The sequence below is a fragment of the Notolabrus celidotus genome, chromosome 14 (genome assembly GCF_009762535.1).
Source record: "Notolabrus celidotus isolate fNotCel1 chromosome 14, fNotCel1.pri, whole genome shotgun sequence".
Classification (NCBI taxonomy): Eukaryota; Metazoa; Chordata; class Actinopteri; order Labriformes; family Labridae; genus Notolabrus; species Notolabrus celidotus.
In genome coordinates, this window is record NC_048285.1 from 18,468,924 (window position 1) to 18,490,872 (window position 21,949).

At 41.7% G+C, this 21,949-nt stretch overlaps 1 protein-coding gene across 4 annotated transcripts; it reads right to left on the reverse strand.

Annotated features, from left to right (window-relative positions):
- Positions 1–1,988: 1,988 nt before the first annotated feature.
- cluha (clustered mitochondria (cluA/CLU1) homolog a) lies at positions 1,989–21,485 on the reverse strand. 4 transcript variants are annotated; one of them, XM_034700293.1, is made up of 27 exons: positions 21,079–21,485; positions 14,176–14,369; positions 13,338–13,509; positions 12,160–12,303; positions 11,909–12,036; positions 11,615–11,769; positions 10,970–11,095; positions 10,312–10,459; positions 10,113–10,205; positions 9,511–9,945; positions 9,162–9,421; positions 8,755–9,080; positions 7,652–7,753; positions 6,816–6,916; positions 6,564–6,716; positions 6,419–6,481; positions 6,080–6,324; positions 5,894–5,978; positions 5,647–5,800; positions 5,425–5,564; positions 5,249–5,329; positions 5,042–5,167; positions 4,793–4,914; positions 4,606–4,699; positions 4,378–4,512; positions 4,205–4,278; positions 1,989–4,026 (listed from the first exon to the last, which is right to left on the reverse strand). In XM_034700293.1, exons 1-27 carry the CDS (start codon positions 21,212–21,214, stop codon positions 3,900–3,902), a joined length of 4,119 nt encoding a protein of 1,372 aa, XP_034556184.1. In that variant the 5' UTR covers positions 21,215–21,485; the 3' UTR covers positions 1,989–3,899. The 4 variants fall into 4 exon arrangements, with proteins under 4 accessions (XP_034556184.1, XP_034556183.1, XP_034556186.1 ...); XM_034700292.1 differs by having other exon boundaries at positions 8,668–9,080; positions 21,079–21,479; XM_034700295.1 differs by lacking the exon at positions 21,079–21,485 and adding an exon at positions 19,952–20,075.
- Between the last annotated feature and the right edge of the window lie 464 nt (positions 21,486–21,949).

Here is a 21,949-nt window from a genome sequence, read left to right on the forward strand (position 1 = left end):
CTTATTTTAATTACACATATTTTACTTTGGTGTGCATTGGTCTCTGTTTTATGCTGTTCCCATTTTTATTTTGTATTATTAATATTTTTCTTATTATTATTATTGTCCCCTAATGTCTTGCCATTGTTTAATTTCTGCTTCTTTCTCGTTTTTTCAATCGCTGTAAAGCACTTTGGGTTGCATTTGATTTGTATGAAGGTGCTATATAAATAAAGCTTGATTGATTGATTGATTGATTGATTGATTGATGCCAATGAAAAAGGAAACAGTCTTATTTTTTTAAGCATTATTTTCTCAAGTTTGACTTCGTGGATACCGACCATTCATACATGTTAACCGTAGTTATTAAAATTAAGGATACAATTAAATATATTGTAACTGATTTAAAGACTTGCCATTACTAAATGCTTTTCTAAATGTATAAATTAACTGTTACTTCTTAGTTACTTGTATTTACATGACTGTTTCCTCCAATTATACTCTATTTACAACATTAAAAACATAACCTTTGTATGTGTCTACCACTACATTGATATAGCTTCTCCAGCTTGTGTTGCAAATTGAAAAGAGAAATCAAATAAAATGTAGTCAGCCTGTAATAAATGGTTCTAGATTAAACTACTTTTAAGTTTAGAGTAACATGTAGTACAAACAGCCCTACCAAAATAATAGAGTGCACGACTGTGCACATGAAGTAATTTTGTAATACAAATACAAAAAAAAACTCAGCACAGTCTTTAACAGAAAGCTATTACTACTTGTTCCGCTACAGGCTTTATGAAGAAGTTATCAAACCCCAAACAACACATTTGCTTGTATTATTTTATTCATCTTAATTTAAAAAAAAGAATACTCAGTCCAAAATATAATTAAATTGTTATTTTGTAAAGAGCAACACACAAATGCCACACATCATCAGAGGAAGCGGGTTAAAACACTTGGCCTAAGGAGCCTTTGTGCATAAAAAGTTTCTTCAGCTAAGAGAGCACAAATCTTTTACGCAATCATCTTTATAGGTTTCACACAGTGACAACAAATGCAATATGGCTAGCGGTATAACATCTTAAGGGTAGATATTAGACCATTTTTTCCCTCTCAGTCTTTAAGATTTTGTACTGAACCTTTTATCTGAAATCGTAATGTTTTGTTCTTTATTGATTGTATTTGTCATTCAGTTAGTATTCACGTTCCACATCTGCTATGCTTTTCAGACCAGCAACTAACAAGTATGCAAATCATTTGTGAAAGAATAACCTTTGCTCCTAGTCTTGTTACACCATATTTCTCTTTTTCAGTTCTGATGCTAATTCCTAATAAAATTAAATACTTCTACAACCACACAAATCAAGACAGAAATGTTAGCTTGTATTCCAGTGCAGTACAATCTGTGCCCTTGACTAAACAGAAGCCCTATGTGTGCATCAAAACACTTATCGTGCACACAAATAGTTTTATCATTCTTGATGGTTTATTCTGTTTTAAACTATAAAATGGCCACAAAGTCATACACTGCTGATTTGATGGTAAAAGGTTAAGAAAAAACTCAACTTGTATCACTTCTTTGCATATCTTGGCCATATTTTTGAACCATGAAATATTTTTTTAAAATGCTAATTTTGTGATTTGCATTTCTGCTTCCATAGTTTACTTGTGTGCGCTTGCACTGCCAGTAAGGGTCAATGAATGTCCTTCAGGTTGAAACAGTCGGTGTGCCACTCAGTGGACACTGCTGGTATTGCTATTACTTGGTGAGCAGGGGACAAAAGAAAATGAAGTGGGTAAAGAAACTGATAAAAAAAAAAAAAAGATACAGCAAACCCAAAAAACAAAATCAAGAGGCATATGTCATAAAGTTATTACCTGTTATCGCCCTGGTTCCATTCGGAAGCATACACAATAGGCACAATACACACCAGTCTCTGCTATTGATGTTATGACATCTTGTTTTAGGTGCACAATCAAGAAAAAAAGAATCACTAACAATCAAATCAGTCTGAAGAGCTCTCCTTTACTTTCTCTCCTATAGCTCCCTCATTTTTGTGGTGTTTGACCAATACAGGAAGTAGTCCAACTTGCATGTTTTTCTGCAGAGTAAAAACCTCAATCTTGAAAAACAATCAGTTCCAGCCCCATCTCTCTATTGCTTTAATCACATACATTTAGACACGGCAACAATTAAGTAACAAATTGCCATGGGAGGGGTACATTGCATGTATACAAGCGCACACAAACCTTTATCAGTCTTTTTTTGGTACACCACATTGAGGCAGCTCTTCTTTTGTCCACTTTTGGTTGTGCTGTGAACATGAACGCACATTCAAACAGCAGAAGAAAGTGCACTAAACGCTGCTCAATAAACAGATACTCCTGGCTGGTTTTCGTCTCCGTCACACGTGAAAAGAGGACCCAATAGTGGAATCAGAAAAAATATCACACCCTGCAACAATAAATCAGTCTCTACTGCCAATGATGAGAAGAGGCTCATTTTAGTACCAATTCAAACAGAAACAGATTTACAACATTGGTGGCCATGGTTAATTAAAGAAAGGAGGCATTAGCCATCCAACAGGTCGACTATGAGTAGAAAAATAAAACATTTGGAAAGCCAATGTTTGCTTTTAGCCTCTATTCAAACTATGCACCAGCAGTGAAAGCAGCAACAGCCCTGGCCGATAGATTTTCTGTTGGACTACAACAAAGACACACACAGTCACACATACAAACATACATGCACATATTCTTTCAATGTGTAAAAATAGAGTATTGAACACAGCTAGTATATAGATAGATAAATCTACTGCGTAAGGTGGATGTCTCGAATCTGCGGTTCTCCATTAACATCATTCAAGCACCTGTCTAAATCTGATAGAGATTTATACATCTTTTCTTCCACTTCTATACATTTTTCTATAAAACAGACATGGCTTAAATTAATTGATGATTAACAGGCATAAAATACCTTCTTATCTTCCTTTGCACTTTTACAAAATCCATTTACTTAAAAAAAGAAAAAAAATCCAGCAAATGAAATCAAACCGGTTGAAGGCTCACTATTGTGTGACTGTACTATTTTCTTGCTCAGAGAGACAGGAACCATCAGACCCAGCAGGCACCCACCTGGGATGTCGTAAAGTAAAAATGATAGAAGGATTAAATTAATTAACCACCAGGGAAGTGTGAGAGTGATGGGTGACTGCTGCAGAAGCGGCTCAAAACAGCCACAAGAAGGGGATTTACATTCTGAAGCCCAACTTGAAAAATCTTGAATTTAGTGACTGTATTCTGGTCTTAGTGCACAGTAGAAAGTAACCCTGAGTTCTAGGACAGGGTCAGTGCTTCCTCATTTAAAGCACTGTCAGAGAGGGAGGGGTGGCTACATGCCTGGGGGTCTCCAAGGCGCTATAAGGAATGGCGGGGCAGAATATGGTCCTGGGCTAACAGTGCTGTGGGGTGTTTGAGCTGAGAAGAAGAAGTATTATCGGAGGATTATGGTACAGTGGATAAGGCTCTGGTATACAATGTCATGGTCGTCCTTGGTCTCCCTCCCCCGGCTGTAACCGCGTTCATATGCGATTGTATTTCTACAGCAGCTAACATCTGCATCAGCAGGTTCTCGGGCCGGGGATTTGTCAGATTGCACGTTACATTGATTCTATGTTGTTTGTACTTTTGTCCTCTGCTCTTTCCTACCTTGTAGGAAGTTCCCTCTCTGCGTTCTCGTCCTACAGTTCATACAGTTTGTTCTCTGCACTGCCTTCACCCATCCCTTCCCCTGTTTATTTCAATGCTTATTCACACTGCTCCGCTCTCAACTCCACAGGCTCAGCGACACTGCTGTTAAGTCACGGCCTCCCCCCTCCCATATAGCAGAAAGTAGCCATGTTGAGGGCATTTAGACATTAATCGATGGGAATTTTGTCCTCTAGCTCAAGTGGACTGTCCTCAATGGGCTCCTCACTCTTTCCCAGCTCCTGCAGCTGCTGCCGCCTCTGAACCTCTGCCTTAAGGTTCTCCAGATCCTTTTGGCTGAAAGGGAAACACCATAAAAATTATAAATGAACTTCTTGCAGATCAAATTTAAGCTGTATTTTTGACTCCAGGTTTTATGTCTGCAGAAATTCTCAAAATATATTGGTATCACAGACAGTGAGGTAAAATGTTTCCCCATGTATACCCATAGGATAAAGCTCTCCTCCTACTCTACCTGAGTGGTATAAAGATGATGCCGTTGATAATGTTCAGCTGTTCCAAAACACTGGCCATGCTGGGAGCAGTGAACTGAAAAACAGAAGATAGCATATCACTCATCATCACTGCTAGGAGGAGGTGGTGATGAAACAGAAGCCATTAAACAGGTCGTCATGATTTGGCAGTCACCTTGAGGGGCATGATGCTGGCGTTGGAGCCGTTCTTGTAGATCTCGTTCATGGTTCTCTGCAGAGCTACAGCCTGCTGGGTAAGATACTTCAGGTACTCTGAGCTCTCCTTGGTTTTCTCATGTGCCTCACCCATCTGAGTGGAAGAAAATGTACACATAAGATTTAAAAACATATGTAATACGAAATAACGACAAGTGTTTCAGTAATGAGTAGAGTTGAGACAGACCTGGTTCTTGTAAATGGTGTAGCCCTCTTTCTCGTGCTGGAGTGCAGAGCGGAACTCAGCTTTGCTCTCATAAACCCTTGCCACCAAATGATGACTGAAAAAGAATCACAAGGCACCTATAATGTCAACATCGTGTCAGACAGCATAGTTCCTGCTATATGCATACACATGAGGAGCTTCTTCTTACCTCAGGGCCACTTTGAGGGACCGAGGTCCGTGGTACTTTGTGTTGACGGTCAAGGCGTATTCCAGGAATCTCAGCGATAAATCATACTCCATCACTCCGTGCAGCACCAGCCCGATGTTACTCTGAGGAAAGAAAGAGAAGAGCAAGAATAAAAGTCATTGATTCTGTCAGGAGTTCAAAAAAAAAAGGCAAGTCTTCTTGTGGTAGGTTAGAATTAAATCAGGATCAATGCTTCGGGTAAAGACTCACATCTAGCAGAGCCATCTCTGGGTGGTCCTCACTGCACACCAATAACAAGAGGTATCGGGCGCGATACAGCAGCTTAAGGGCGGTGGATAGTTGGCCGTTTGCAAAGCAGTACAGAGCCAAGTGCATCTGTGAGGTGAATGGAAACATTAACGTAAGAGGATAATAAAATCATCATTTTCAGCATTAATATTTGTTGTGATAACTTACATATTCTTGGATTGTGTTGGGGTGTTCGATACCAAGGACTCGTTCACTCATCAGTACAGCCTTCTGCTGATTGCTGAGAGCCTGATGGTAAATACACAAACGTCATTTAGCGACATGAAATCAATAGGACGCTTTTAAGTTGCTGACATGCTAAAAGGTGTCATATTTCTGCCTACCTCAGGGTGGTCTCCCATGATGTAATTAAGGCGTGCCAGCAGGCGCAGGCAGGCGCAGATCTCTACATGCATAGCTCCGTACACGTTGTTAAAGAGGTTAAGAGCCTCGTTGATCAGCTCGCAGCCCTCCTTCAAGAAACCTGGGGAAGAAATGAATGGGAGATTGAGTGACTTTGGCTGAAGTAGATTTACCTTGAAAGTAGTGGCAAGTAAAATATTTACCTTGCTGCACTTTGGCCTGTCCGCTCTGGAAGAAGTGGAAGGCATCTGAGGCTTTGGGGTTGACGTGCTTCACAACAGGGAAAATATTCAAGATGTCTTCCTCTGTGAAGGCAGGCTTGTGGCGGCTGTCAAAGTTATACTCCTTTATCAGAATCTGGAGGGAAATGAAACATAAAAGAAACATTATGATTGTGTTGTTTTTTTTCCAAAGAGGCATGAAGAGATGTCTGGAGGCTTAATGAGTTACCTGGATGCCAGTTTTGACTGAAATTTCTCTGAGTAAAGTTGTTTTCTGGAGGCCGTACTTCTCCACCACCTGGTCCACACTTTCACTGCACAAAGAAACACATTATTTGCAACTATAAATCACACAAAATGCTAATGCTAAAAGCAGCTTTAAAATTCCCTCTGCATGAACAGATGGATCCCTCACCACTGTAAAGTGAAGTGATAGTAGCTCTGGGCCTCAGAAGCAATGTTCTTCCACAGCTCACTGGGTGTCAGGCTGGCCCAAGCCGTGTTGTCTCCACCGCCGGGGACTCTGTTGCGGCGCTTACGGCTTTTGCGGCGTGACACCAGCTCGTCGGGAGGCAGATGGGCGACTGCGTCAGGGAAGGAGCTCAGGAAGCAGTTGAGGAAATGGCTTACAGCGGCAGAGAGGGCAGACAACTCGACACCCTGTAGGATGTCATGAGTTAGGGAATATTAATCAGAACAAATGTGGGTTTGTCTTTAAAAGAGGCTATATGATGATCACATTGATTTTACTAACCTGGAGGTACGTCTTGAAGATATGTTTCGCACATCTGGTGATCAGCTCACTAATTCCTATTCTCTGCAGGACGAAAAAGGAAACATTAGAATGGCAAGAAAAGGGGAAAAAAATATGGGACAGTGTTTGAACTCTTTAAACTCACATAGAAGTGCTCCAGCTGGGCTTTGGCAGGAGTTTTGTCCACAAACTCTAGAACTGTACCCAAGTAGCGGACATTGATGCCTCTCTGGTGCAAGGCCTCTGTCAGTGTGGCTCCATCCATGGGAACAGCACTGTGGTCCAAACAGTCTTTAACCTGGTCATAAGAAACACATTCACACATATGATTTTAAAGTCAGATCCAGGTCATATAGAGGTTGAATTTTCTGGTTGAGTGAGTATCTGTGTCACTGACCAGTGATGGGATCTGACAGGAAACCAGGAAGGCAGCAGCATCTTTAAGGAGCTGTTTCTGCTTCTGCACGTCATCTGTGCTGTCGTCTGGAAAACGCACTCCTGTTGGACAACACATGAATACAAACAGTCAATTCTGTACTAATATTTTCCTATGAGTTGTTAACTCTGTCTCATACCACTTGAAGGACATTTGGAGGCAAATTTGCCAAAACATTAGTACAAGCAAGACTGAAATCTGTCAGCTCACAGGATGCAAATGGATGAAATGCTACTGTTATCTTGGCTGCTCTTAAATTAAAAATAGTAGGAAGATTAACCATCTGTGAGGTTGAGACACTGCAGCTTGGCTCATGGTATGTGTGGGACAGTTTCTGACAACATTTGCAGACTAATTGTGACTTTTTTTCAAAATTCTTGCCCTTTCTTACATCAGTCACTGTGTTTTAAAATCATCTCAAGCTTAGAGCTTGTGAGTTTAGTGTGTTTCATGGACATGTTGATCTTGGAACGATCATTTTTTTATTTCAGACCTTTAATTTTTTTGAATATCAGCCTGCATAAACCACAAAATAGGAAAAAATGAAAGGCTATACATTTTATTTGTACAGATTTTGGTTTTAAGTTGAATTCCTGAGAAGAACAAGAATCTAAATCCTTCAACCATTAAATAAAAGGTATTTAAAGACCATCTTTATGATATTGTTTTGTTTCTTTTTAAGGCTACACAGCTCATTTTATTGTCAAAAATATTGGCACATATAGCTTTTACTTACAACAACAGTAAATCTTTTCAAGGTTTTCCATGTATTTTCTGCGTGTGACTAATATGCCTACCTGGGGAGAAGATGTCAGGGTTGAAGCGAATGTCGAAAGATGTGTTGCTGATGGAGCCGACTGCCTTGCAGGCATTGAGAACCACCTCCCGGCTCTTGGGATCTGTTTTCGATTAGAATCAGATATGAGAAAAAAAAAGTTAAAGTTAAAGTACCAAACACAGTCACATTTTATCAACAAACCCAAACAGAAACAGTGCAAGCCATGTCCACATTAAGCCAGTCATGAAAGCAATGAGCTGGTCAGACATCAGGTGCTGTGGCTGTATAATGTAAAGAAGCTGATTTTTTGGTCACCTCATATTCTGTAACACCTCCAATTTATTCTCAACATATTAGTCTACTTAGCAGATGCACTGAGGATAATGTATGATGCTGTCAATGTGTAACATTTTGCAGTGTTTCACTGATGCATATTACATGCATTTTAGGAAGGTATAGCAAGACTGATTTTGCTGATGATGTATTTGTCAGTAATTTGCTGAAATTAATGTGGACATGGCCTTGACTGTGTACCCACCACAGTTTCAAAAAAATGAATTAACTTCAACAAACACCACAGATTGGGTCAGTGTGTTTGGCAAGCAGGCGGCTGTAATCCAGTATCAATTGGGCTTCAGGCAAATCATTGAATGTGAGAATATTTCTGCACTCCACAACACATTTAGATTAAAGAACCGTGCAGTTGATTATTTTTTAATGGGTCAAATCCCACAGCAGAGGCACAGTGCAGGCTGGAACAGTGAGAGGTGAGATGAAGGGGCACGGGTGGGATAGGGGGCGGGGGCAACACTCATCCCCTCTGTAGGCTGAGGACAGAAGGGACAGCTACTCTGGTGGAAAGAAGACACTAATACCCAGTACATGATGCCACACCTGATCCTTTACCACTCTGATTCACCTTTCTCTAAAATAAATCACTGCTTTTCTAAACGACCTTTTCTATAATCCACCAGAGTACCTCTCCCTGCTTTGTCTTGGCCTCACATTACGGGGTGTTTTCTTTTGGGGACATACCAATACAAGATCCATCTTCGGCAACTAAGGTCTCCGCCAGCTCTTTGGCCTGAGCTAATCCTGGAATACTTTCCTCAAGCTCCTTACCCTCCAGTGGGCTCTTGCATTCCCCGTTCTGGGTGGCTGTGAGCTCTAGAGGCCCATTTGTGGTGGGCTTTGAGGAGTTTTCTTCACCGTCCATTGCCGTCTGTGGGGCAGCAGAGGTGTCGTTGTCTGTCGTGCTTGTGCTGTCCGTGGAGATATCTGTTGCACTGGGAGAGTCTGATGAGGCCGTCGGTGTCTGAGTTGCATCAGGTTTGCTTTCTGTGGGTGTTTCAGCAGTTTCTGTGATGGCAGGTGTTTCAGTTTTTGTGTCCTTGTTTGCTTTCTGCTGCATGAGCTGTAATGCTGCCATCTTCATGAAGAGGAGATATCTGAAGAGAAACAAAAGCAACAGTTTAACACCAAAAAAGCTCTTCTTAGGATCCAAAGAGATGATGTACTGCATCACAAACCTGTGCTCAACAAAGGCCTCAATAAGCTCCTGGCGTAGACAAGCCAGGCGGTGGCGGTGCTGGCGGGGGAAGCCCTGGCGCTGACTCTCTGGAGGCAGCACCTCTCCGTCCACAGGCAGGAAGTTCATGTCAGGAGGGAAGGTACGAAGAAGGTCCAGAATGTAGTGGCGGCCATCATTTCCAATGATGCCCTTACACTCAACAGAAGAGCACAGCTCTACTGAGTCATTCTTCTCATTTAAAACGTTGTGCCTCTGGACCTGAAATTCACACACACATCATAAAGCAAATTAACTTACTGTAAAAAGAAAGGAATAACTTAAAGAGAAAACTATATCATGTTACTGACCTTAAGTGGCCTGCTGGTCTTCTCCAGCAGCTCCAGATATTTGCTGTGAGACACCACCGTTTTTCCGAAGTCGATGGATCCATAGATGACGCTCTGCTCCTGCTCGCGCTCCAAAATCCCAGGGATGATGGACTGGGCAGTGACACGGTATCCCCTGTAATCCACCACCACTGTCCCCAAAGTGTACAGACCCTCCACATCCACAGCACCGTAAGCTCGTACTCCATTCAAGTCATTGGTGGGCGCAGCGTGAGCGGCGGCATCCCCGCCCAGCTCGCGATAGTGGTCCCGCACATCGAAGCCGAGGCTGAAGAAGATGTTGTTCCAGATGAACATTTGCATTCGTGTTTCCTCACCGGGGTTGATGGCCATTACATTCCCGTCGATGACTGCCATGGCGCCTCGAGTGGCAGCAGCAGCAAAGTCACTGTGGACCTACAGGAGGAAAAAGTGTTCAAGTCACACTGCCAGATAGGAAAATTTGTCAGAAGTTTGGGTGATTTATTGTTGTGTGGTCTCTAATGTTGGTTGTGTGAAGACCGATTCTATGCTTGAAGACTGATTTGATGTCATCAGTACACAATGGCTGAAACAGCAAATACCTTGAATATGGCTCTCTCTCTCAGCAGGCGTTCAGGCAGGTTCTTACGGGGCAACTCTCTAGTGGTCTGCAGCTCCTCGTTCCAATCTCTGGTCTGCAATAAACATTAACATGAACAAACATATAAATACTTGGGAAAAAAAATAACAAACTGGCCCGTGTGTTTCTGTGTTTAGAGGTTAGGGTTAGGTTGTCCCAACCTGTCCAGGTATGTGCTCCTCATAACCCAGGCGGGAGGTGTAGGCGTCCTCAGCTCGGACACAGTCCATTGCGTGGTCTACCTGTGGAGCTGTCCAGCTGTACACCTGGAAAGGTGTGGCTATCCTCTCAAACGGGTGTCTCTGGACCCTGCAGGAAAAAAACAAAACAGGAATTGGTTATTTTAGATACTTTTGTGTATCTTTGTCTTGTCATCAAACTTTGCCCTTGCAGTAAAGAGCCCATAAACACTGAAATTATAGCAGATAGATGGCAGAAATGCTGAGCTCTGACCTTACCTCTCATAATTCTACCTTTTTAGCTTATTTTCTTACTTTGCTTTAAGGCTTTGACCTAAATCAACACCAGGTCTTGACTTATACAATAAAGTGAATGTATGAAGGAATGACCCTCAGAAGAATTAAAGAAGAAGTGCAAATGAAGTGTACCAATAAACTCAAAGAGAACCTGTTTACAGTGCAGAAAAAGTAGAGGACAGAGGCTGTGGTTTAAGAAAAGATAGACTTTTTCATAACAGACTGAATAAGTACTGACCTTCTGAATCACTCAGACACAAAGTTGTTCACCATGAAAGGAAATTGACAACAAACATAGGCAATCTTAGAAAAAAAAAAAAAAAAGAGAGAGACCTATTTTTACCTTTTCTTTTGCAGGGCAGTGAAGTTCTTTTTAAAGGCAGGGCTGATCTGGCTCAGCAGCTCCACCAGAGAATGGCTCAAGAAGCTGGGGTTGGCTGGCTTAGGGTTAAAGGTGTAGGTAGTAGATCTGGAATATAAACACACATAAAGGTCAACATTAAATTTCACATTATTGTTGCTTGTTTGAAAGATTATCTGTGACAATTAACCAATGTTTATTCTAAAAAAGCCTAGATTGGAATTAGGGGCATGTGTGGTGTCCCACTAAAAATGGGAAAGACTAAAACATTGGAGGAAACTATCATGACTGTTATGGAACAAAGAAAAAAATCATTCCTTAACCAGCACAGCATTTTTTCCTAATTGTAATCTCCAATGTTATCCAACTACACCTCTTTAATTGGAGGGTTAAGTCCTTGCTTAAATCCAAAATTAGGATCCCGACGCTGTTAGCACACCTACTGCTTGAGCCTGCATCTCTTTAAGTGCTTAACACAGTTTTACATTGAAAGAAAGTAGTGCCATGTACAGTTTTGTCTGCTAAATGCATTGAGCATATACTATATATGAACAGTCTATAGAGTTTATTGGCAGAGAGGCCTCTGCAGTAGAAACAAAGAACCAAAAGGTTGAAATATTGACTGACTGGTTGAGGTAGAAGCCACGTGTTGAGGCAGTGATGCTGACATGGCGCTCCTCCACAGTCACTATGTACAGGTACATGAGGTCACCATGCATCTTCCTGTTTCCTGGTGGCGGGTTCCAGCCGCTCATGGTCAGGACCTTCAGGCACTGCATGGGCTGTTGGGATTGAAACATTAGGGAATGAATACAAATTTGACAGTTGAGTTTTTTTTATTTCTTTTAGCATGGATTTAGGAATTCATTTATTTTTCATACAACATTCATTTCCCTAAACCGGACCTCTACTCCTTCTCACCTTCCAGTCCTTGTTCTGTGGCTGGAGGGGCACCAGGGGGCGATCTTTGCTGCCTGGCAGGATGTGCTCTGGGGGAGTGCAGTCGATCTGCTCCAGCTCATTGCCCTTTTTCTTCCGCTTACCGCTGTCTGAAATCAACATCAAAATAAGAGAGGTGAGAGCCTGCAGACCTGAATGTGGCTACATTCAAGCACAAATGCATCCAACATGATAATCAACCCTGCACTGTTTTCATCTACATGGTGTCATACCTCCCAGGTCTCCATCAGTGAAGATGCTGAGGAAGGAGAGAGAGTTGCAGTCCACCCCGTTGTAGGCATCTGAGGGGTCCAGACTCTTCAGCAGGTCTCTGATGTGACGCACGTGGATGCGGGCCTCGCGCACTGTGTACGGCTCTGAAGAAAGAGGAGACAAGATAAACACAGGGGGTATAAATAGCAGAAGGGAGTGGTTGGACAAGTAACAGATCAGGATAATGAGCAAACTATTCAGTTTGGTTTTCGCCTGCAGCTAAATGAAACTCCCTGCACCAGATAACTGTGCAGGCTGTACAGAGGGTAAATAATTGAAGCTCAAATGTTTTATTGTTTTTGTGTTGACACATCCTGGTTGACACATGCATTGTCGCTGCACTTGCAAATAATATCTGATTTTTATCTCTTTGATGATTATTTATTTTCACTTGTGTGTTTGCAGACATTGTAACCGCAAGGCAGTGAAATGCCTCATCTTTGCAGTAACAATGTTCTTATAGTTACAGTCTGCATTTTTATGCACATACAGACAGACAGTTTTATGGACTACTATCTTTGTGATAAGTATGACAGGGAGTGGGAATGGAAAAACCAGATCCGACTTAGAACCGGTTCCAATTGATCAATTCCATCGGAATTGTACATCTCAAATTGTATCGATTCTTCTTAACGATTAATTTCCCAGCACAACGTTATGTCACGTCATGTCGCGGCACGTTGCATTACGTCACACACTCTGCTACGCAAACATGGAAAGGAAAAGCGTTTTTTCCTCTCCAAATTCAAAGTAATTAACTCCAGGCTCCAGGGGCCACGTCCGGACACACACGGCCGAAAATGAGGCACCGAGAGCGGGTAAAATACCTCTGCGATGACCACCGGAGGATAAGCGTTTTTCCTCTCCAAATTCAAGTATTTTCATCCAGGCTCGACGGGCCTTCTTTTCCCCTCAAAAAAAAATACTCAGGAATCGTTAGGAGAATTGATAAGAAATCGGATTGATAGGCAGACTCGACAATGGCATTGACATTGATAAAATCGTATCAATTCCCACCCCTAGACACGGATCAATCCATTCTTCATTTTACAGCCCAGACACTGACAGTGATTACTGTCCTAACCAGGTTAAACTACTGTTTGCGTAATGAGTAACTGTGTAGTACGCTGACTCTGACCTTCCACCACTTTGAGCAGCGAGCCCTCCTGCAGGCCCTCGATGGACTTCAGCTCAGCAAAGTTGTCCAGCACGTTTCCGTCCAGCTGCAGGGAGAAGCAGGTGCGGTGGCAAGTGTCCTCGCGGTCCATCAACACCTGATGGATCTCCTGGACCATTTCCTGTGGAGACACCTGATGTAGGGCAGGAGAAGAGGCAGATTAAACAATGTAGATAAGGTACAACCTCAGAAATACTAATAGCTTGTGATCCTTCGCCAAATTTGGTCTGAATTCATCGTTTCTTTTCTAGTTTGAAAACATTCCTGTATTCCATGATGTTATGACCAAAAATGCCCTTAACCAGTGCTGGTTCCATGTGATCCCGTAAATCTAGTTTGAGTATAAAATCTACAAGAATGTATTTTTATTTTACACAAAACATTGAGGAGCACTTTTCTATTACTGAGGACAAATTTCTTATTTTTATAAAGCTATCATGGCTCTTAAGTGTTTCTTTCTCTAAAGTTACAATTGTCAAGTCAACAGCATACATAAGATAAGATAAGAGAAGATAAGATACTCCTTTATTCGTCCCACAACGGGGAAATTCATGGAGTTACAGCAGCAAACAAAAAGGTGTATAGTACAAGAATTTCATCAAGAATATATATAGAAAAGAAATGTTCATCAAAGACGACAGCTTGGCCATAATTCTCCTGTCAGCCACCACTTCCACAGGGTCCAGATATACATCCCAGATATCAGATTTTTTTCCAAGAACATGCAAATATCTGATTCTGCAAAGTACCTTTTCCCAGCGCTGTCTCTGCATGTTTGAACACGTGTCTGCAGTCTTACCTGCAGGTCAAACGGCTCTGTCCCAGGTGCTTGGATCTTAACCGTGAAGCCTGTGTCCTGGATCACAATCACTTCCTGTTCGTTGGACTCCTCTCCTCCATCCACCTCGGCACTCCCATCCTGTTTTGATTCTGCTTCATCTGTGTGCCCATGAGCCCCATCACCATTCACCATGGCTGTATCTGCACTGTGCCCTGTGATGGAAGAGAAACAGATTACCAGTAGAACAAAGATTAAAAAAAAGAAAGCTCAAACACAAACAAAAAGAAGCATCCTGAACCGTTAGATGTGTGGGCCGATATTCTTCGGCTGCCATCAGTCATTAACCTGATCAAGAGGAGACACTACCTTCAGATGGTCAGACATGTGCGAAACATTTCTCCTACATAAACAACACTGAGACGCTGCCAGGCAGCAAGGCCACAAACACAGCACACACACACACACACGACTTCCTGAAATATTCATCAACGAGTTAACAGAGCCGACAAAGCTCGGGTACAGTATTCTGGTGTCATGGACATTTAATCCAAAAGTGTGTGAAGCAAACAAAACAACAAAACAGATACAAGGCTCCTGATTTCTGTGCAAGATTTCTAAGACGGAGAGACTCTAAAACTGAAACACACAGACAACCAATGTTCGATCAAGATACTTTGACAATGAGTCACAGAACATTTTTCAGCTGATCCACTGAGAGAGTACCTAATTTCCCTAACATGCTGAAACCGACACTGTTGAAACACTGGAGCTCAGGCAGGAAGTCTTGAAGGATTTCAGTCTCACAAGAGGGATTTATCGGTCACTTTAACAGCTGATTGTGGCAAATAAAAGCCCTGCATATTACCCTGTAAGCGTTTAGCAGCAGCCCTTAATCTCTAGCAGACAATGTTTCAATCTGAGGATTACTCATTCATAAAATAATGATAAAAAAATCTGAGCTACAAGGCAGCTGATGTAGTTATTAAGTATGCATGAATTGCATGTCCCACTGTTTCAGAATCACCAACAGCTAAGGTGAGAGGAGAATGACAGGAATATAAATGAGGCTCTGGGTTACATTCATCCAAAGAGAGCAGGGTTGAGTATGTATATGTCAGACACCTGTTTTCTCTCACTGGGACTTGCTGGCTGCCAGCAGTGTGTGTCCTTGCATGCTGTCAAGGGTAAACCGCGTCAGAGTAACTGAAGAGACAGGGCCAGAGGGAGGGGTGGGGCCTCATGACTGGACCACGACCCCTGGGTGTGAGCTGAAATGGTTGAGGAGGAGGAGGAGGAGTGGAGGAAAGGAGATACAGGCGACTCTCCACGCTTTATACAACAAACACAACGACCCAGGGCAGAAAGAGGGGGGGGGTTAATAATGTAAATAAGTAGAGGAGAATGGGGGCTGGGTTTTGTGTGGTTCTGTTTAACAGACTTTCTATTACAGATCTCAACCCGATGTCAACTGCTAACCTGAATTACTCCACTTCTAAAATCTGCAATATCTCACATGTTTAATCAGTTTTCGGTCTCTTGGCGGCATTAAAACACAGATATGTGATCAACTTAAATATCAATATGATCAATTCATTTGGTATTTTCAAACCTAACAGTTACACAGCACAACATTTTCACTGATGTGGAATCCAGTTCTGGTCCACATGATGCGATATTGACTTTCTTTAAGCACTCTTTTTAGTCTCTCTTCTGCTCAGCTATGACATGGGACAAACATCAGAGCTCTAAATGTCTGTTGTAAAACTAACAGCAGATACATCATGTTTTAAATCACCTCAAATGCAGTCACAAACTTAGCTGCACAGCTCAAGTAAGGTGGTGACTTTAATGTAGTGCTGAGATGGCAGGACAAAGGCTGATTCCAAAAGCTACAATAGAAGGCAAAAACCTGCATTCTCTACCACGGAGATGGGCTGGTAGTCCAAAGTGATGAACTCAACCACCTTCTCTGTAAACTTTGAGCCCTCTTTGCTCTCAAGGATATTTTCACCTCCTTTAAAAGTCCAAAGTTTGTTGTTTTGAGACAGCAGCTGTTCCTCTGTAGCTTTAGGAATCGCACTGTATTCAAATGCATGTTTAGGTTTTTAGATGTAGTATCAATTTGGTAGTAATGAACACAGCTCTACTGCTACTCCTAAATGCAGAGCAGAGGACAAACAATGAACACTAACAAGTGTTTCTGTTGGCTGAAGAAGCAGAGCATCAATAACTCGACTCCACTACACAGACTCTGGCTTCAAATGCACAAGGCATCGTTTTTGTACAATGGGAGGAGATGGAGACATGTCTTCTATCTTTATATGTAATCTATGGGATCCGCCCACTCCTGAGGGAAGTTTTTGTGCTGCTATTGTTAGACATCCACAATGTACTGTACAATTAAGGTCACTTGGCTAAGTGCTCTCTTCTCACTCACATTCAAACTCCACATTCTTATGGATTCACTGTGTCATACCTTTAATTTATTGTGTGGCTTTTTGTTTACACAGAGAGTATAGTTTAGTCTATTCAAGAGTCTTAAAGTTATGTTAGTATTGATGTATTTTATACTGTTGATCTCATTTTTAGCCAGAATCCGAGTACAAAATGGATTTTTTTTCATGTACTTGCATGTTATGGAGTGACAAGAAAACTTTCCTGAATTCTTGAAATACCCGATTCTTTAGCAACATCATGCCACTCTATGTTCACCAGCCCAGTGCTCACTGTGTCGGTCTGCTAAAAGTGCTCAGGTGGGTATCAGATCTTTTACTTTGTGCCGGCTGCCGGCTGCTGCTGTCAACAACAACACAATGAAAGTGTTAAGAGAGAATTAAAACAGTAAATTTACACATCACACACCAACACATGAGCCAACACTGGCTATAAAAACTCCATAAACGCAAGGGGAGCTATTGGTTCGGGTGATTCTTCTCTTTTAAGTTCCATCAAGCCTTTGAATCGAGTCACATTGTTATAAAATGGGTATTATAGCCACATTATAAGCTCACATAAATGTCATTTGTCAGCAATCTTTAGAGACTGGCAATAATACACATTGCTCTAGCTCTAAAATGAATTGTACAAACTGTGTAAGTGCACAAAGTGTGAAAGAAATGTTTCATGAGGAATATCAAATGTGTTAGATTTTTTTCCTTTTTGGTTATTGGCATTCATCACATTCTAAAAGTAAAGGTACAAAAGGCCAGAAGCACTTTGATGAGGTAATTCAGCAGCCTGTGTGTTGCAAAACTGACCCATTTTGCCAAAAGTAATGAAAGAAAGTCCATCATGAAGTGAAAGAAGGTAATGTTCAACCAGATGAGAGGACTCCGTCTACTCTTGTCTTAAAGGAAAGAGAGAAGAAATAGAGCTTAGTTTTGTGATGACTTCTTAAAATCAAGGTTGTTTTGGAAAACTGAGGTGTGAGAGGGGGTTCACAGGATCTTTTTATTTGCAGGAGGGTCCAATATTATAGAACATATCACTTTTTAAATATAAAAGTAATATATTTGTCTCTATATTCTACTCCAACTATGATGAAATCTAAATACAATTTGACCTCATTCAAAGCATTCCGTATCACTCTGTTTTTTCTCACTCACTTCCAGAGTTGAGGTGAAGGTAAAGAATTAATAAAACAAGGGCATCACTCAAATAAAGACAGCAGAAGAGCAAAACCATGACTCAATGACACAACACAGCAAGCCTAGTTTAAACTGTAACAGCCCCATTTCTTGTCTCACTGAACATTTCTCTGAATCAAGCTGCCGGTTCACAGTGATGTTTCTAATGATGGGCGCTCAGATGATGGGATACTTAGAAATAAGCTTCTCTTCAGCTCATTAGCCTGACCCACTTCTCCAGATAACAAAGCAATAAATCCAGCAGTTAGCTATCTTGCTACTCCGCAGCCCTCGACATGGGGCGACCCTGGCTGTTGTCATGGCAATGTTAACCAACCAGACAACCCTGAGAACAGCAACAGCACAAGGTCTGTGTGCAATCCAGTTTGTTGCACCACAAGGTGGCGGCCTCCTGGTGGACAAACAGAGTCTGAGTCATGCATCTGTGGTGGAATTTCATTGCAACCGAGACTGAATACCAAATCTGATTGGGATTGTTTGTGGGAACAAATCATTCTAAGGCTTGCCATCAATATGTGACAACAAGAAGTCTAAAGTATAAATACTACGATAAGAGCATGCAAGCCTATCAAAAGATGAATGAACTGTGGCAAAACTATTGACTTTTAAGCCAATTAACATTTGATCAGGAGAAAATTAATCGGGACCCAGTTTTGCATTTCGTTGATTCTCATGTGTGAAAGTCTGGAGTCTCAAAGTTTCCGGTCTCAAAATACAGTCATACCTTTGTTGTCAGTGAACTTGTGATGACCGTGTTGTCACACAGCTTATTGACATTTTAAAGACTAAATATAAAGATGATTATAAAAGAAAATGTCAAAAAACTCAATTCTGATACTCAAGATTAGTTCTATTAATGTTGTGTTTTTAGTGATCTGATGTTACACTTCCTTTTCGTAATGTGCAGAATTTATTTTCCTCTGAGCTCCGTTAAAGTACTCAATTCAAATATTGAACATGGCTAATGAGGGTGCATATGTGTTATTTCTGTTTTATGTAAGGGGGTCTAAAGCTAAACACATTCAAATTAAACATTACTACAGGTATTGAATGCAGCTTTGTTGACCTCAGTTTGTTGAGGGTAATAGTGCCAAAGTGTCAGTGTTTCCTAGGATTAACCAGGTCACCTTTGTGCCCCAAGGCAGCATTAAGCCCCTTAAAACCCCTCGAAGTGACCCACACCTCGCTCTGTCTGCTCTGTCGTTTGCTGCTTGTGTCATGTCAAAACAATGCACTTACAGTCAGGATGATGATAGGCTTCTTACCAGACCTTTAAATCATGGATCCTGTCCTGGTCTCTAATACTTGACTGACAGGATACTGTTAATATCAATATATCAATGTGTCACTGTTGTGCGTTGCCATTATCTAATCACTGATGCCAATAAATGGTCATGAATTGCTGTCCTGCAGTTGATCAATTATTGATTAAATATGTTCACAATCGCATTGTCTTTTGGCTGACAGGAGAATTATGGCCAAGCTGCCGTCTCTGATGGACATTTTATTTTCTATATATATTCTTGTTGAAATTCTTGTACTGTACACCTTTTTGTTTGCTGCTGTAACTCCATGAATTTCCCCGTTGTGGGACGAATAAAGGAGTATCTTATCTTATCTTATCTCATTATTATTGTTGAAAATGTAGCATGTATGTAACATGGGTTACCAATTCAATCTTTTGCTTCAAAAAGAATCTAAACTATTAATGAGTGCTTGAAACAGATTCATGTCAGTGTTTGATTGAATTAACAGCAAATTGATTGTTTTTTTCAGCTTTACACAGAGCATCCACTGTTCCTTGTTTGCTGCTGAAGGGACTGAAAAACTAGTCAGCTTATAGACAAGTCAACTTCCAGCCAATTAGCCTGAATAATTACAATGATCAAAGTGACACAGGCTCAGGTAGAGCAGTAGTGCTCCCGCCTGCGTCTTACTATGAAATGGCAAAGAGAAGTCAAGGTCCCACATGTGTCACACTGTGAGAGAGGCTGCAGAAATACCTCTAGTGCTCTATTATAAGTTGTGTAACGTGAACTTCACCGGCGATCAGAGCACGTATCGGTTTAATCTGCCTATACCGAAAACACTTTGCTTCTGCTCAGCTGCGAGCCAACACCACTTCTTTCATCTGACAGTATACTCACCTGCTTACACGTCTGTTCATGTATTATTAGCGTAACCTTCCCTCTCAATGTGCTGTGCACTATCAGGACTTTTCTACAGCTGCTAACTTCCGCTTCCCGGTCGAGGAGGAACACTCGATGTAATCCTCCACGACGGGGGGGGAGGAGGGGGTGATTAAGTGTTACCACTGACTGCCTGGCAATTCATACAGCTGACATCTTCGAAAATGTAGTTTTAAAACCTCAAAAACGATACAACGCATCTTCTACAAATCGTATCTGACTCATAACCTTTGGATAAAATGAACCCATGAGAGTGCCCCCCCCCCCCCCTATATTCACGAGGACAGTGTGCAGCTCCACTGAAGGTGACCTTCAGTTCATTTGTGTTACAGAACATGTGCGTCAATTCAAGGTAGCGCAACAGAAGCTAAAGCACTGAACCAAGTGATCAACTCGTTTGATGAACAGCCGAGATACGTTTGACCCGTAGAACACCTTGTTACTGCGTACACTCCTCTCCTGAGCACGGAACGACCTGACGTCCAGTGACAGGAGCTTCTGCGTGCTAGTTAGCTGATTAGCCGGTGAGCTAACTAGCTGCATACTCAATGAGGAGGCTAATATTAGCATACCGGCTAACTTGTTTGGGTTAGCCTACTTTGCATGCAGTGACAGTGTCAGGTTAGACGACGTGCTAATGTACAATGGATGTAGAAATTGAACTGATCTTGTGTGAATGTGGCTAGCACGCTACTTAGCACAGCGGACACATACGAGTTTGACACAGCTAATTAGCATTGCTGCTAAGTACAAGGTGGTCCCTGTAAACTTGGAGAGGCTACCAAGGAGATGGTTTCGAGGAGGAGGGGTGAACTCCACAGACCCACCACCTTGGGTCTGAGGACTTTGAAGTCACACAGTAAAGCATGTAGGTAAATGTCACCAGATTAGGTCGGTGCAATGCAGAAATCAACACAACTAAACATTCAATAAACGTCTCTGAAGGCAGATAAAGCAGTGATGCTGGTTACATGAATTTGTTTTAAGACTGCATGTACAATGAAATGTGTTATCAAGCTATCTACAATATGTTTGAGGTGTTACAACAGGAGATATGACGCAGTCAGTCTGCTGCAGAATCTCACCACAGCCGCAGGAGTCTTTCAGATGTGTCTTGCTGCCTTCCTTGCTGTCCTGAGCTCCATCTCCGGCTTCATCCGCAAGATCAACCGGCTTGCAGTTGGGCACTGACGGCGGTATGTCATCTGTCTTGCTCACCATGGTCGGCAGTCAGTGTGGCAGCAGAAAACAGAAATCCCAGCAGCAGTGTTGCGTGAGATTGTGAGTCTGTGAAAGAAATTGAAAAAAATCTGCTTCTCCGGCTAACGCAGGCTAGCTGGCTACATACGAAGAGTACAAGCTTACAAAAACAAGTCTACCGAGGAAGGACAGTGCTGCTCATGGTGCTGCTGCGCACACGTGGTTTTCTCAGTCCCTCCTCTTGACCTCTTTGCCTTTGCGTTGCAATGGGTTGCACTCACTTCCCCACCTACCGAGCGTGGCGCTACGGAAAGCCAAATGCCTCAAACCATCCTCACATAATCTTACTTGATATTTTTTTGTGTTTTGAATAAGTTGGCGTAGTTTGGGTTTTACAAAAAAAACACATCAGAAGAATTGTATTTCAAACTAATATTACTAAAACAATGTTGTTTACACCTCACAAAGAAATCATGATGTGACATGCAAGTGTGACCTACATGTCATCAGCTCCTTTCAGTCACCCCTTACAAGAGGGCCCTGTACATAACACATGGGTTTAAAAAGGACTTCATTTTATGCTCTTATGTTCATTATTTTTCTTTAGTGGTGCATTATTCTCTGTTGAAAATAGTTTTTTTTTTTATCAGTGTCTCACCTCTCACACTACAACATTCAGCCATCAGTACAAATGGTCTTTCCAGCTCCACTAGCCTATAATAATAATAATAATAATTCATAGAATTTATATAGCGC

What these genes read in the sequence shown, in the direction of transcription:
- cluha (XM_034700292.1), bottom strand. Translation starts at nt 21,214, where the DNA reads ATGGTGAGCAAGACAGATGACATACCGCCGTCAGTGCCCAACTGCAAG. An exon ending in CCCTGACATCTTCTCCCCAG is followed by an intron (nt 6,917 to 7,651) that starts GTAGGCATATTA and finishes GTTGTCCAACAG; the next exon opens with GAGTGCGTTTTCCAGACGAC. An exon ending in TCTTCAAGACGTACCTCCAG is followed by an intron (nt 6,325 to 6,418) that starts GTTAGTAAAATC and finishes GACATCCTACAG; the next exon opens with GGTGTCGAGTTGTCTGCCCT.